At 36.1% G+C, this 16,560-nt stretch overlaps 1 protein-coding gene across 1 annotated transcript in view; it reads right to left on the bottom strand.

The window, feature by feature from the left end:
• Positions 1 to 652: 652 nt before the first annotated feature.
• OSTF1 (osteoclast stimulating factor 1) overlaps positions 653 to 16,560 on the bottom strand; it is a 57,828-nt gene continuing 41,920 nt past the window's right edge. Inside the window, exons 3-10 of the mRNA XM_044659559.1 lie at positions 14,135 to 14,185; positions 13,593 to 13,656; positions 11,558 to 11,611; positions 10,874 to 10,981; positions 10,322 to 10,371; positions 9,594 to 9,672; positions 6,806 to 6,904; positions 653 to 1,201 (exon numbers count right to left, since the gene is read on the bottom strand). Coding sequence (XP_044515494.1) covers positions 1,143 to 1,201; positions 6,806 to 6,904; positions 9,594 to 9,672; positions 10,322 to 10,371; positions 10,874 to 10,981; positions 11,558 to 11,611; positions 13,593 to 13,656; positions 14,135 to 14,185 — 564 coding nt within the window. The 3' untranslated portion in view covers positions 653 to 1,142. The remainder of the gene's footprint in view (positions 1,202 to 6,805; positions 6,905 to 9,593; positions 9,673 to 10,321; positions 10,372 to 10,873; positions 10,982 to 11,557; positions 11,612 to 13,592; positions 13,657 to 14,134; positions 14,186 to 16,560) is intronic.

Genomic DNA, 16,560 nt, shown 5'->3' with positions numbered 1-16,560 from the left:
TACATAACAACAATATTTTGTGGTAATGAAAAGCAGGGGAAAAAATCTGGGGCCCAGAGTAGCTTGTAAAAAGTATGGCACATAAACAGAGTAGAATATTACTTCACTTAAAGAATCATAGATCCAGATAAAGAAGAGACCTTAAAGGTTACTGAGTCCAACTCCCTCATTTTTTAGATAAAGATGTTGAAAGACAGAAGGGGTAAAAACATCCAGCATCCCACAGCTATTAATTGTCTCACCTGGTTTTCTCCTTGGGACTTCTAACCATCTTGTCTTCAGTAACCACATCTTCCTGCAAGCTCACATCAACCTTGTACTCACACCTCAACAGTACCTTCTCTGCCCCTGCGACTCCTCTGAAGGAACCCCTCTAGACTTGGATCAAATAAAACATTCAATCTGGTGCCCAAGTTAATCACTCCTTCTTACCATTAAATCAATTATCTGTTTGTTTGTTTTTTTTTAAGGAAATTTATGCTTTTAAAAGGTTTCTTCAGGCATTTTGGGGTAATATTTTTGTGTCAAAATAAAATGTACCAATTAATTTGAAAATAAAATAATTTGCTTAAAATGTTCTCATTCAAAGCACTAATACCATCACAAGATTCGTTTACCAAAAGACAACTTCACAAAAAACAGATTACAGGTATAAAGTATCATAAAATATTTATTTTTGTCAGAATAACCGACAGCTTTCTAAAGAGATACTTTTGGTTTGTGTTTATAACAAGCATTTCCCCCTCTATAGTTCATTCAAAATACTTCAACTCTGAGGTAAATTATGAACTTAAAAATATATATATATATATATATCCACCCCGAGTTTTCATTATTAAGCAAAAAAAAAAAAAAATTAGTTCCTTCAAGCAGGATAAATAGAAATTATTCTCTCTTGTGCTAATTTGGTGAACATAAATGCACTTTACACAGCAAAGTAATCTAGTCACTTATTGGCAAATTTAAAGTGAAGATAAAGTAATTTACAATTTCTACCCCAACAGAAGGCAGAACTGCCTTTTCTCACATGTACTTTTTACAGTTACCAACACTCTTCTGGCAATGATAGGATTGTTTGTCTTAGATTTTTAATGGCATAGACATAGACATATATTTCAAATCTTAAACACTTTGGGAAGGCATTAATCCGAATCTTCATCATCAAGATAGTCCTCAGCATTGCTTAATGTCCGAACCACATCTAAAAGAGACAAAGCAAACAGATGTTAACACTTTTAACATTTACAAACCACTTTAAGTCAATAGCAAAGATTGTTTACCCTTAGAGGATGTAGAGCTGGAGGATGGGGGAGAAAAGAAACAGATCAAACTAAAATCAGGAGAGATGCCTGTAAGTATATTACAAAAGAACACATAATTCATCCATATCAAAGGGCCACAAGCCAATCAGAATGAACCAAATCATTCCCCCAGGACCTTTCAGTTCTGTTATCAAACTTAACATCCACCTGTTTTCAGTCATTTTAAGTTGTGTCAGATTCTTTATGGTCCCATTTGGGGTTTTCTTGGCAAAGACACTGGAATGGTTTGCCATTTCCTTCTCCAGCTCATTTTACAGATGAGGAAACCGAGGCAGACAAAATTAAGCGACTTGCCCAGGGTCACACAACTAGAGTCTGAGGTCAGGTTTGAATTCAAGAGGATCCACTATTCACCACACAACCTAGCTACCCTATAAAAAAGAAGCTCCTCCTTCAATCTACATAACAATTTACTACATGTTTTGGGGATATTTCTTCTTTTTTTTTAATCTTGAAATTTTTATTTAATTAATTAATATAGAACATTTTTTCCATGGTTACAGGATTCATATTCTATCTTTCCCCCCTTTCCATTCCTTCCCATAGCTGATGCACAATTCCACTGGGTTTTACATGTGTCATTGATCAATATCTATTTCCATATTATTGATATTTGTACTAGGGTGATTGTTTAGAGTCAATATTCTTTTGGGGATATTTCTGAGAGACCTGCAGAAAAGATCATTAAGTACTCCATCCCCCACCAAGAAGGGCACACAACCTACATTTATCTCTGCAAAGTATGCAGAAGGGGTCACAATTATGGACTCACACCTGCAAGTTTTCATTATTCCATCATGGATAAATCCATTATTGTTCCCCTCTATCACTGGCCCCTTTATTGAGGGGCAAGAAGAACCCAATGTTCTCAATGAGCTTTGTTGCTGTCCTTTGTCCGTCATCTCCAAAGAGGGCAATGATAGGAGGGTGATGTCTGCCTCACTTAAAACAAGTCACAAGCAAGTCAAAACACTCTGAGGGCAGCCACTGCTTAGCTTCTGGTGTCTGGGACATGGCAGGCTTTTTTAAAGCGCTGGCTGGTTTCTTGATAATGTCAAAGACACGTACGCAAGGGAGAGTGAGACAAAGAAGGACTCAAAGAACTGAATGAATAGAAGCCTCCTCTAGCCAAGTGACAGATGCCACAGAGCTCTGTCATGCAGGGGATGGAGGGACAAGGCTTGGAATCCGGAGATCTGAGTTGAAATCTGGCTTCACACACTCACTAGTTGTATGACCCAAGGGCAAGTCATTTAATCAGTTTGCCTTTGTTTCCTCATCTGTAAATTGGGAATAATAAAAACACCTACCTCCCAGGACTGTTGTGAGAATAATATTTGTATATTGTTCTTTGTATATATATTTCTTTATGTATTTATACACACACATATATGTCAAGTGAGATAATATTTGTAAAGCACTTACTATAGTACTTGGCACAAAGTAGGAAATGAATAAATGTTTCTTTCCTCCCCCCTTCTCTTAAAAAATATCTACTACGGGCAGCTGGGTAGCTCAGAGAATGGAGGCCCAGAGACAGGAGATCCTGAGTTCAAATCTGGCCTCAGACACTTCCTAGCTATGTAACTATGGGCAAGTCACTTAACCCCCATTGCCCTTCTGCAATACAACATTGATTCTAAGATGGAAGGTAAGGGTTTAAAAAAAAAAAAATTTTAGTACTCTTAGTATCTACTTATCAAAAACATTTACACCATGCTTGAAGGATATTTGATCCTTAGAACAATAATGTAAATAGGTTTTATAATTATCCTCCTTTTATAGATGAGGAAGCAAAGGCATAGGAAGGTTAAATGAATTGCTCAGGGCCACACATCAAATAAGCTTGTGAGGCAAGATTCAAACTTGGGTCATCCTGAATCCAAGTCCTGTGCTTGTACCCTCTAGCCTGCCCTAGGCACCAGAGAAGTAGAAAGGGTAAACAAAAAATAGAAAGATTCAAAGAAAAATGTCTAATGCTCCCTAAAAGCTAGTATTCCCTTGGATAAGGCTCAGAACAAAAAAGGGCACCTTCACCTAGCTCAGCCAATCCTTCTATTTAAATTCCTTCAGCTAAAGGCAAAAAGCAGAATTTTTATTAATTTTTTATTTTTATTTTTTCCCCATGTTATTCATTTTTGTAATAGAGTAATCTTAAGAAGCAGAATTTTTAATGGGACAGAAGGGAAGACTGTGGCCAGGTAAATGATGAAGTAAGGAAAGTTGAAGGGAAACAAAGAAGGCAGATGGGGGAATAAAGTTATAGGAGGGGAAGAACCTATAACAAGTTTCTAAATTTACTTGGAGTCTATACACACATGCCCCATGAGAAGTCTGTACCAGATCTCTCAAAAGTAACCTCATTAAAAAAAAAAAACAACAAGAAACAAAAAAAAGAAACCCTTACTTCCCATTTCTAAGACAAAAGAGTAGCAAAGACTCTGGGTAGTGACTTGCCCAGAGTTTGAACCCAGGTCCTCTTCATTCTAGGCTTGGTGCTCTATCCACTGAGCCACCTAGTGGCCCTCATCAATTTTCTTAATAATTCAACAACTTTGGGTAGAAAAGAATATAAGTAACAGAGCTGCATGCTCCTTAAGGCCAAGTCTCCCTCTCCAGACCATCCCACTTGAGGAAAACCTGCATCCTGAGGCCCTGCTCTCCTGGCTGGTGACTCCTTCACAGGGATCACTCGAAAGGAAGGACCCCAGAATCATGCCTCCGTTCCCTCACCATGCTTCCCTCCCTCTTCAAGACTCTCTCTGATATGCTATTGTCACCTGTTAAAATGCAGGCTCACTGAGGGCAGGCACTGCTTGTTGGCTTGTATTTCTATCCTCAACATACATACGTAAAGTTTTTATAATATATAAATACTATTTTATTATAATTAATTTTATAATACATTATATATTTATACATATAAATATGTAATATATTATAATATATGTGTATATTAAGTTTTTACTCTGCCAGGCACTATATATAATATATAAATATTAATTATTAATATTAAATTAAAACTTAATAGATGCTTTATCTCTCTATCTACCTATTCGTAGCAGGCATGGTGTCACTTTGGGGCTCCTTTGGGGTCCCCATCCACCATGCTGTTGGTACAGGACGGTGAGTGTTTCAGGGAGCCAGTAGGGCAGATGGAAGTAAAAATTAACAGAGTAAAATTAATGGAAGAAAGAAGTGGCTTAGGTGGCTTCTGTTGAGATACAATCAATCCATAATCTGCCATCACCATCACCCCAGCAAAACTTTCCCTTTTGTTTGTTTTGTTTCTTTACTTTTCTATATTCTCTCTTTCCTATCCTAAACCAGGAAAATTTTGCCTTTTTATGACTTCTTGTCCTCCTTTTTTGTTACCCATGATACGTTTTAACTGGATAATCAATTAATAAACATTTATTAAGTGACTACTATGGACATGGAACTGTGATAAGCACAAGATGTTTCCTATCTTCAAGGAATTTGCGATCTAATGCAGGAGGTAACATACAAACAAATATATACAAAGCAAGCTATATACAAGATAAATAGGAAATAATTAATAAGGTCTGGGAAAGACTTCTTGTAGAAGGTGGGATTTTAGTTGAAATGTGAAGGAAATGAGGGAGGTTGGTAGTCAGAGGCCTGGAAGGAAAAGCATTCCAGGAATGAGGAACAGTCACAGAAAATGTCTGGAGTCAAGAAATGGCGCCTATTAATGGAACAGTCAGGGGACTAGTGTCAGTGGATCAAAGAATACAGGATGCCAAGTAAGATGTAAGAAGGCTGGAAAGGTAGGAGGGGCAGTAGGTTATAAAGAGCTTTGAATGCCAAACCAAGAAAGTGGAAGAGTAAGGGTAGGGAGAAAATGACCCTGAAACTTAGGGGCTACCTATTACCACCCCCAAAGAAATGATCCTGTAATTACTCTTCAATTTAACTATCAAGAACAGCATGCAAGTTTTCTATGGCAAAGACCCCATTATCATCTCTTGACTGAAGCATTAAATGGTGTTCCCCAAGGCAGAGGAAGCGGTAGGATTCCCTTCAACTACCTTTAGGTAGATGCCCAAAGAGAACCAGGAAAAAAATGGTGAAATAAAATGTACGCATTGTTTCTGCTTCAACATAGTGTGTAGGTACACTATGTTCAACAATGTGAGGTAGGCATAAAATCCTATCCCAAACTCCAATTCCCATGTGTGCCTTCGTACTGGCTATTCCTGATACCTTTCCACTTCTGCCTCAGAGAACTAACTCTCTTCCATGATGTTCAAGCAGCATCTTCTACGTAAAGACTTCTCTGATCTCTCAGTAGCCAGCACACCCCTTTTCAGACCATCTAGTTTTTAATTACTTTGTATTTATTCTGCATATACTTTAACATTTTTTCTTGTTGTTTCTCCTGCTCTCTTGTGAATAAGGATTGTTTCATTTATTGTGTTTGTATGCTCAATAAATGCTTGCTGATTGACTGAAGGAAAAGAATTATTCCCTAACACTAACCCTGTCTCTCTTTTTGCATCTGAGCCTTTATAGAAAGGAGGAAAGAGAAGATGACAAAGGAAAAGGAAGTGAGGATAGGAGTGGTACTTGGCATGAGTGACATCCACAAGTGGGAAAGAATTAAAACCATGAAAGAAAATGTCACGATCATTTCACCCATTTTCAAGCACTTAAAGTAAGTGTGAATTTAGTGGTGACACAGGAAAAGACTTCATATAGTGACTGGGTTTGAATGATGGCTTACCATCAAAGGACAAATATTCAGAGGGATTACTCACAGAGAAATAGTGGCCCAAATGTGTTCAGTGTCTTTTCTTTTAAAACTGCCACACAAGCTCTTTTTGTGACTATTAAAACTTGCTCTCAAAACCCAAAAGAGACTACTCAATTAGTGTACTTACATAGACTTTGTGAAAATTTATCTAGAGAACAATCACTGGTCTCTTTTGGACATAAATATCTTGTAAGCAAAGAAATGGTGTTTCCATTGATATAGTTTTGAACTGCTGGGAAACAATCACAGAACTTGGAATAAATTTTGAGAATGTTCTATTAAAAAAATTTGTTGGGTATTTTGATGAGTATGTATTTTATTAATTTTCAAACTTTTAAAAATATTTTAAAATAACAGATCTAGTTACAAATATGTCTGTAGCAAAGGATCGGAAATACTATTTGACACTGAGGAGCACTAAAAAAGAAGCCTGAGAATGGGCAGGGGAGAGATTGCTATGAAAACCAACATTACCCAAACAATAAATTAGGGGAATGAAAGGAGCTCTGAAACCAATCATAAAAAGCTATGTTTCATTAGAGCACTCATTTTTATTTGGAATTTTATTTTTTTCCTGCTATAGCATTTCTACTCCCAAATGAGAAAAATAATCAAACTTACAAGTCACCAAAACACCTTTTGGGAAAATAATCTCAACAAAGTTCAAAAGAAAGGTAGAGAAGAAAGAAACAATAAATTGAAGTACCTGTCCCTTGTTTCTTCTTAAGCAGAGCAGCACAGGCAGCATTGGTTGCCATGTCCAGGGCTAGCTTCTTCTCATTATTTCTCAAGTCTGTCCTAGCACCTTTGACAACAAAAGACGAGAGTCATTTTTGGGGAAAGAGCATCCATATTTTTAAGAAAATCCATTCCACTTTCACCACCCTTAAGAAAACCTAAGGGAAGAGGCATCTTTTCTTTACCTCCCACCTAAACAAATGACCATGTTTGGCAAAGGCCAGCAAGAGACAGAAGCATTGTGGGATGTACAGTTGGAAGTGCCCTTAGAGGTCATTTAGTCCAATCTTCCTAATTTTACAGGTAGAAAAACTGAGGCCCAGTAAGGGGAAGTGACTTGTTCAAGGTTACATAAGTAGAAGGGGAAGGAGGAAGAAATTTTGGCTTTGGAGGTTAATTTTTTTAATTGTACAGCAGTAAAACAACAACAAAAAATAAGAGGAAAAGGTTGAAATTAAATATCTGACACCATCAATAAAGGAATTTGTCGCTGCAAATGTTATGATTACAGTCATTTAGGAATAGAGACTAAATCTGTTACTTCATTCTTACAAGGAATTCTAAATGAGGAAGCTCTCTCTACCATTACAGATAGAAATCTTCTCTGAAAACTCTACCCATAGCCTTATAGAGTTGCCTATAAGTGAGAGGTGAAGAGGTGACTTGCCCAGGGTCACACAATCAGTCTTTGTCTGAGGCAAGACCTGAATCTATGTGTTCCTTGTTTCAAGGCCTGCTCTCTGTTCACCGCATCCTTACAATCTGTTATTACTTTTCTTTTCTTTTTTTTTTAAATCCCCATAAGATTTCTATCAAATTAAGGTTAAAAAACTTGGTAAGTGGTTTACTACCCTACCTCCCCATCCCCAGTAAATTCCACATCATCAGATACAGGAAAATTATTATTAATAATAATAGCTATTATTTATATAGTTAGGGTTTGCAAAGGACTTTACAAATATTATCTATTTTGATCCTCACAACAACCTGGGAGGAAGGTATTAATATCATCTCCACTTTTACAGGTGAGTAAAAGGGTAAAATGCCCAAAGTCATACAGATAAAAAAGTGTCCGGTGCCATATTTTAATTCAAGTGTTCCTGACTCAAGGCCTAGTGCTCTCTCACCTGTGCCAGGCAGGTATTATTTAGTTAAAAAGTTTGAGACCAATCTCAAGACACTAATATATAACAGAATAAATGTGCCAAAATAAGTATCAGGATTGACTAAAGGATGCTCCTTTCCCTTCTCAAGCTGTTCCCTGAGAGAGAAAGATCAGGGAGATGGGGAATGGCTTTGATGGAGTGACATTTTACATCTGGAGGTTCCCTCTCAGATTAGATGAACTGATTGTTCAACAAACTCCAGATGTAATTTGTTGTTTCACACAGTGCTGCTGTCCAAAATAATTTATCCAATTCATTCTTTACCTCCTCTTTAAAAATTAAATATACAAACAAGTAACACTTAAATGCTAAAAAAAAAAATATTGAGCCAGTCAAAATAGAACACTTTAGGGAACTAGGACAGAGAAATCTCTTGGGCTTCATTTTTTTTCTCCTGGCCCGTTGCTGGCCTGTTTGCAAATATTTTGTCAAATTCAAGTTTTATTTCCTTTTACTCTCTTATTCACTTCTGCTTTATATCAGATTTTCTCTGAGGATGCTGAGTAACATAGATTCTACATGTCCAAAATGGAACTCATCCTCTTCCCCCAAACCCTGTCTCTCCCTCTCAACTTCCTTATTTCTGTTTAGAATACCACCATCCTTCTAATATAGTCTATTTGCTGTTCCCCAAACCCACCCTTCTACCTTCTATCTCTGTGTCCCTGTCAAGGTTGCCCCTCCTGACCTGTGCTTCTTTGAGCTCTCATCTTTCTTTAACACTTAACACATGGACCACCACCAAGAGGAAAGTTTTCCTGATATTCCCTAGATGTTAGTGCTCTCATTCTATTGGAAAAAAAAAATTGAGCAAAAGCTTATCTGTTTTTATGCTTAAACTTCCCCCACTCTTCAAGTGCTCTTTCAAAAGCTCTTTGAAGGCAGGTACCATTTTGTGAGGAGGAGTCTCAGTATCCCAGCATCTTGGGCAAAGTCTTATATGACCCTAAGATTATATGATCCTAAAGATTTTGAGCTGGAAGGGGACTTAGAGGTCATTGAGTCTAATCTCTTCATTTTACAGATGGATCCTGGGAGATAACTAATTCGCCTAGGGCCCCCCCATAGCTATTAGTTTTTTAGGCAATAACTATATAGTTTTTAAGGTAACAACTAAACCCAGGTCTTCTTGACTCCAAGTCTAGCCCTCCATCTACTAAGCCCTACTGCCTTATCTAAGAGAGGAATGTAGTAGGTACTTAAAAAAATGCACATGACCTTGGATTCAAGCAACAACAAAAATGGTTAAACAACACACTTGATCTTAGCCAAAAGGCTGAAAAGCGATTGAAAGTGATTAAGTGAAACAAAGAGTTTAATGTTAACTTTCCCCCACCCCAAGTTAGTGATTATAACAGAAGAAAAAGCCAGAAGGAATCTAGGACAAGGTTAGCTTTGAAAGCAATACGAAATATATTACAGACTTAAAGAAAAGCTGCATAGAACTGAGATTCAGTTTATATGAAACTCTTTTTTTTTGTTATGTATGTGGAAATGTCTATTTTGGTTATGTTTATTAAAAGTTTGTTACTTTTTTTTAATGGGGGGAAAAAAAAACAAATGAGTGCTAAACTTAACTTTTAGATTTACCTTTTGCCAGAAGCATCTCTACAATGTCAGCATAACCCTTCCAGGAGGCAGCATGTAAAGCTGTGTCCCCCAACTTATTCTATAGAAGCAAGAAGAAAAAAAGATCTTTAAAATCTAAGAAATATAAAAAAGAAAAGAACTGGGCCAAGATCTGAGCACAAACTGACTTTTATTGTGAGAGCTACAAATAAATGCAGTAAGGTCTGAGATCCCAAATCTTAGGTCTTATAGGTTTTATAAGCATAGGCAATGATTCAACCAGAGGGTATGACTAGGGGTTCTGAACCTTTTCCCCTCCCCTTTCTCGGGTGACTTGGTCATGAAACTGCAAGCATAGGGGCCTGGTTTCCTCATGTCACAACCTCCAGAGCATGTGGCAAGGTAAGGGGAAGTATACAGGAACTTTCAGCATTACAGAGGCTTTTAATATTAATTCCTTTTATATCTTATTTTAACACACTATATTATCTATTTCTACCTGCTTTTATGATTAATATATCCTATACAGTTATTCATATAACCTGGTCTAGCTCTTACCATAAATCTATAAATCACACCATTACAACTTATCAAACTATTACAGAGGAATCCTTATAAATGTTTAAAAGCTATTGAATTACAGAAAGAAAAATCCAAGTTTGTGACACAATTTGGCTTAAAAGGAACAAAATTTCACGAAAAAGAAAAGAGGAAGGTTTAAAGGAAGAATTATGGAATAATTTCCTCACCTGTTGATTTAGTTCAATATTTGGTTGGGTAAATAGCACTTCCACTACATCTGAAATATCAATTCAAAAAGATGATACATTTTAAAAGGAAACAGGGAAAAATAAACAAAGTGAGATATCAAGAATAGCATTTGATGTTTTACAAGTTAAAGAAAATCCATGCCATTAAAGTGCTTTGAGATTTAGTTTTAACAGAGAAAAAATGAAAGAATTTTAAAACTCTGATAGTGAGAAAAATATTTTATCAATGTTATTGGGGTGCCTAGATTTCTACATCTTGTACCATTACAACTTTTGAAATCTAAGTCGAATATTCATGTTCAAGTCTCTAGGAATTCTTTTTAATGTTTTTCATCTTATATCTATACCCACACATGTATCTATATTATAGTAAGATATGCATAACTTGGGACATATTTGGGAAACTCTTCTGCTGGTTCTGACCAAAAATTTGAGGTCACTACTAAACTTTTCCTATTTTATTAACCTGATTGTCCTAGGCTAAGTACATCTTCCATAACATGGACACATAACAGCAGCAGAGCATCATACCTTTGTGACCACCATGACAAGCCCAGTACAGAGCAGTGCTTCCAGCTTTGTCCAAGCCATTAACGCCAACTCTATTATCCAAGCATTCTCTCAACCAGCTCAAATTGCCTGAAATGATGGTGAAGTGTAAATAAAGGAGAAATTTGTTTTTGTTTTAAAATCAGTATCTTCCTTCTTAGATTTCAATTTGGAATGAATTCATCATATCATTACTTCTCTACTATTCCTACCACTGTGGTACATTTTGTTAATAAAAATAATTCATCTTAATGGTATATTTATGAGAAAAATTGGTACAAAGACTCTATTAAAGTGTGTTCCTCTTTCTAAATAAATAATCCCTTCCCAGGGAGCATAGTAACTTTAAAAAACAAAAGTAGAAGCCAAGAGGAAATAGAAAATGCCGGACCTTTGCCATTATTAGCTCTTCCTGGAGAAGTAATAGCTGACCATTCAAAGCTACAGGCCCTACCGTGTTAAACCAAAATAGATTCTAAATATTCAGAATAATGCCTTCGATAGATAATTTGTGCAGCATAAAAAATATCAACTTATTAACAATTCTAAGTTCACTGTTGGCCAAAAGGCTGAAAGTTATTTACTTCTTCGTTTCACCAAGCTTAAGAAATTGATGTAAATTAGCACTCTAGAGAGCTCCCTCAAACCTAGCCAAGTCATACCCACCTCTTTTGGCAGCTTCATGAAGAGGATTATCTATGGACTCTGCTTGTTCAGCCACTAAAGTGAAAAGAAAAAAAATGCACACCCAAAATCAACTGACATTGCCAACTGACACAAATGCTAAACCTGTTAAATATAGTGTGGCCTGTTTAAAGGAGACTAACCTCTGTCTAAAAAGTCACTATGATCAGTCCCTTGGTTTTCCTTCCCATTTTATTCACAGCCAAAAGGGAACAAATCAAGAGGTCTCCCAGATACTTCCTTTCCCTAGAGGCAAGCTAATCCTTAGGTTTAGTGAAATCAGCCCTAATAAAAAGGTAATTATATACCCATTAATTAGAATGAGAAAAAAAGGGAGGCATACCACAAATGTTTTTTAAGCTTCTTCTAACAATAAAGAAGTTAAATAAACATGGAAAACACACTAATTAATGCCTATAATGCTTTTTTAATGACTATAGCATCTAAAGTAGAAAGAGCACTGAATTTGGGGTACAACCTAATTTGAAATGACCTCTTTGACAAATTATTTAAGATCTGAGCCTCAGTTTCCTCATGAGTAAAACAATGAAACTGGACTTAGTGAATTCTAACGTATTTTCCAGTAAAATACCATTATAATGACTATTCTGAAGGAGTCGGAATAGAAGTACTTATTTTCCCATTCACGAGTTATTTTCACTGGACAAAAGAATCTTCTTTCCCATCAGCTAATAAAAACCACAGTGACAATTAGTATGAGGAAAATGGATGCCTATTTTCTTATCTCTGAAAACAGCAGTTTCATCTCTCAGAGGAAGATCTGTTCATTGCTCTCAGGAAGCCAGTAGAAGGAACAGTCTAAATATCATTTCTGATAAGAGATAGGGCTGTGTTAGAATGCCCTTTCAGCTGCAGGTGATCCAGCAGTGAGACTGGGCTTAGCTACCATACAAAGTGTTTCTGGAGATCTACAATTTATGGGGGATTGGGAAGTTATGATATGTGATGTTTCAAGGGGCTTGGCTGACTAGAAAAAATGAGGGAAACTTTTGTTACATTTTTCTAGAAGACCCAAACAATTCATTTCTTTGCCAGGAGGCACTAGCCAGCAGAGAAAAAGGTAGAAATGATTCACATACCTAATCTCCTTTATGGAACCCTCCAAAGTGGTTCACACCTTTGCTTCAGTTATGCCAACAACTCCCATAAATCTCCCTCTTCTTCACTATCCCCTCTCCCTGGATTATTCAGCACCTATGTACAAATCTCCTCTGTTCTACTGGGTTATGTAGGTTCTTGTAAAAGTTTTTCAGTTTTAATGTATGTGTATTTTTCTTTCTTTCACATCGCTTGAGGGTGAGGATCATGTGTCTGATACCCTAATTCCCCACAAGCCATCACCCAGGAAGTTGTAAGTAATGATAAACAAATGGCAATTGAACAGACATTTTTGTGTACCTTATCTCATATGACCCTCTCACAAACCTTTTTAGGTAGATCCTAGAGATATCATCTTCCTATTTTACAGATGAGAAAACTGAGGCTCAAGAAGGAAGATACCTTGCATATGGTACCAGGGAGCGTTTGAGTCAGAACTAGAGCCCAGGTCTACTCTGGACCAAATCTGGCCCTCTGGCCACTTGCCCCTCCTTCTGGGGGGCAGTTATTAAATGTAACTGAAAAACACTGTACTATTAGGCTTTCGTTCCACAATACAAAACCTAAGGAACAGTCAATAATATCACTATTTTCTTAGCAATAGGAATATTTAAGTCCACATGGAAAGATGGCATGTCTTACTCTGTTCTCTATTTAATTTTAAGACTTCTACTCATGAGACAAGCAGAGTTGGACCACCTTAGGGTGAAATTATTTGACACCCATCCTTTGCATTGAAAAGTGCCCTTAGGGAGAAAAGAACATTCTAGACTGGTACCTAGCCTACTAATTTCTCAGTTAGCACAATCAAAAGGTGTCCCATAAAACTAAGAAACTGAAAAGGAGGACAAAAGAATCATTCTGTTAACTGAAAAACAAACATAATCACAAAATTCACCATAGTTGCTTGGAATTAGTCCAGTTCTGCCCTTTGAGGTCCCTTTCCACCAGTTGGTATCACTCTAGGAGGGGAAAAAAATCAGTTAAATTATATCATCGATTTCAAATTGAAAACTAATATATAATATATTATCATTAATTAATGATATTAAGTATTAAAACAATATGTAAATCTGCTTTCAAATAATTTACCCCCTAAAAATCTATTTGCTCCATGAAATATAGACCTACTTATCCATATTTATCAAGATCTCTTACATCTTAACTTTCCTTTTTGCCCCCTAAATTACTAGATTAGCAAAAAAAAATCTAACTGCAGCAAATTTCATAAAAGGGGAGAGAGGAAGACTCCTGAAGAGAGGCAAAAACATTAATTTTTGAAATTTTAAAGCAACTATCCAATTTCCTTTATGCCTTCTTGGTATGGACCAGAAAGATTTTGTGGTTCCATTAAAACTACAGGTAGTTTTAATGGAACCAGAAAATAGTTATATTAAATATAAAATTGTTTACATCAAGAAGCAACTTATTTAAGCTTACCATGTCAGAAATGTAGATAATATCACCTTCTTCAAAGTATAATTCATCAGGCTAAAAAGAGAGAGAGAGGGAGGGGGGAATTTGATTCCATGTGATTATCTATGTCTTAATAAAATTCAGAAGAATATATAAAATGTGGTTTCCATACATAGAAATCAGCGCAAAAGTCATATCATGGAATATGAAAGGTAGTTACAGAGAGAAGAAGCTGAGTCATACCTCATGATGGATTTCAAGAAACTATTATTACTAATAATAACTAGCATTTATGTAGTACTATAAAATTTACAAAGTGCCTCATAAATATTGTCTCAGTGTGGTTACATAGAATCAAGACACTCAAGCTGAAATCCTGTCTGTGTTAATTAGTTTGGGACTATGTTCTCTCAGGGACTCGTTTTCCTAATTTACAAAATGGGGAGACTATTATTTATTTATACTATTTCATAAGAACTTTATGAGGAAAGTACAATGGAAATCTCAAAACACTACACATATATACACACACACTGTGTGCGCATGTTGTTGGAGCTTGGAAGAACCTTAGATTTAAGAGTTTTCATCTTTATCATGGTTTCTGTTTTTTTTTTTTTCCCTTTAAAAAGGAAAGAGAGAAGGGAAGAATGAAAGAAAATGAACACCAGGAAAAATAGAAAACACTCAAATAATATTTTTATGGTGAAATGAGTTTCCCAATGCCTTAGATGGATTTCAAGACATAAATAAATTTTTCTATGTCTCTCTTATTTGGAGAGAAGGGGAAGATCACCAATTTTCTATACTTCTGACCACATACTTATTTCTTACAGCAACTCCTAAACCTCAAGAAGCAGCATCAGTCTCTCCACTTTTCGGTGGCCTCTCCTCTGACAGTCTGACCTAATTTCAAAATCTTAAAAGGCAAGATTGCTAAAAGCCTTATATTAACAAAATTACTCTCCAAACCAGATGACCTCTCTTTGCTAGTATGAATTTTCCATATTATTACTAGATGAAAAGGTTTTTTTCTACAATATAATTTTAGACAGATAATAGATACTTACTGAATAAGCAAAAGAACTTCAGACAGAATAGAAAGGAGACATGGAACAAAAGCATTTTCTTTGCTTTGTTTGTTAATTCATTTGGTAATCCCTTATTAAATGTTGGGGGGTTTGTGTAAGATGTTATCCTTCATTTTGCATCTGTCTATGAACCTTTGTATTAAAAGTTAAGTTTATAATTTTTTTTTTTTAAGTTTTCGCTTGTTAAATGAGTAAATTCTACCAGTATGGAAGGAGAAAGATAATTTACTTGAGAAATGAAGTCATCAGAAATAACCGGGGAAATGGACAAAGCTGGTAACCTGAACCGGAATAACCACTCACTGAGCTCAGGAACCACACAAACATCTCTGCTCCCTGAAGGAGCCAAGTCAGTACACTACTAAGTAGACATTTAATGTTCATTGGATGAGGCTGGATGACTTATCAGAAACACAAAATTCTGGAATATAGGATCACAGATTTAAAGTTGGAAGAGTCTTGGAGGTCACCTTGTCCAATGCTCTCATTTTTTTTATTGAATCATTTTGCTTGGCTTAATTTTACTTTTTTGTAATATGAGAAGATTCTATGAGAAGGAAGGGAAAGAAGAGGCTTAGTTGGAAAATGACAGCAATATTTTAAAAGAGCAATAAGAAACTATTTTTAGTTTTTTCAAAGGAGGTTAGATGGCAAGAATGTAGGCTAGGGTCTTCAGATAAGATTTCAGTCAATAAATATGTATTAAGCACTTATGAGCCAGGCACTGTGCTAAGAAAACAAACAACAAACAAACACAAAACTCAGAAGATAGTCCCTATCCTTGATGAGCTCATGACCTACTGAGGAAAACAACATGGAGAAAATAAAGAGTAGAACAATGGGGTATAATATTAATAGCATTTTAATCTAGAACACATCTGCTTGAGAAATAACATGAAGGTATTTTTTTAAACTGACGACTTAATTTCCCCAAGAACATCTAGCCAATGGGCTGCATAGGCTAGGCCTGTTATTAACAATTATATTTATGGAATACTAAATACAACAAATTAGAACTAGATGTGGTAAAGAAAGATCAAGTTGGACTAGAATGAATTTGTAAGTATAGTGGAAAGACCGGAACTTGGGGTCAGAAGACCTGAATTAAATTCCATTTTTAATACTGACAATGGTTAAGTCACTTAAGCTCTCTCTCAGCCTTACTTTCTACACCAGTAAAAAAGGATAACACTGTGTGTGTGTTGTGTGGTTGTGTGTGTGTATAAACCTAAATCCTAGGAGCTACTATAATAAAAGTGCTTGAAAACCCATAATGTTATTAAGGTCCTTTTTGACCATAAGGCTCACAGAAGAAATAAAGTCAATCTGCATTCAGACTCCTTCCATGGTGGGAGATATCCT

Source organism: Gracilinanus agilis, chromosome 1 (assembly GCF_016433145.1).
Source record: "Gracilinanus agilis isolate LMUSP501 chromosome 1, AgileGrace, whole genome shotgun sequence".
Lineage (NCBI taxonomy): Eukaryota > Metazoa > Chordata > Mammalia > Didelphimorphia > Didelphidae > Gracilinanus > Gracilinanus agilis.
Note: the sequence above shows the minus strand (reverse complement) of the source record. Positions and strands in the feature narration are given on the sequence as shown.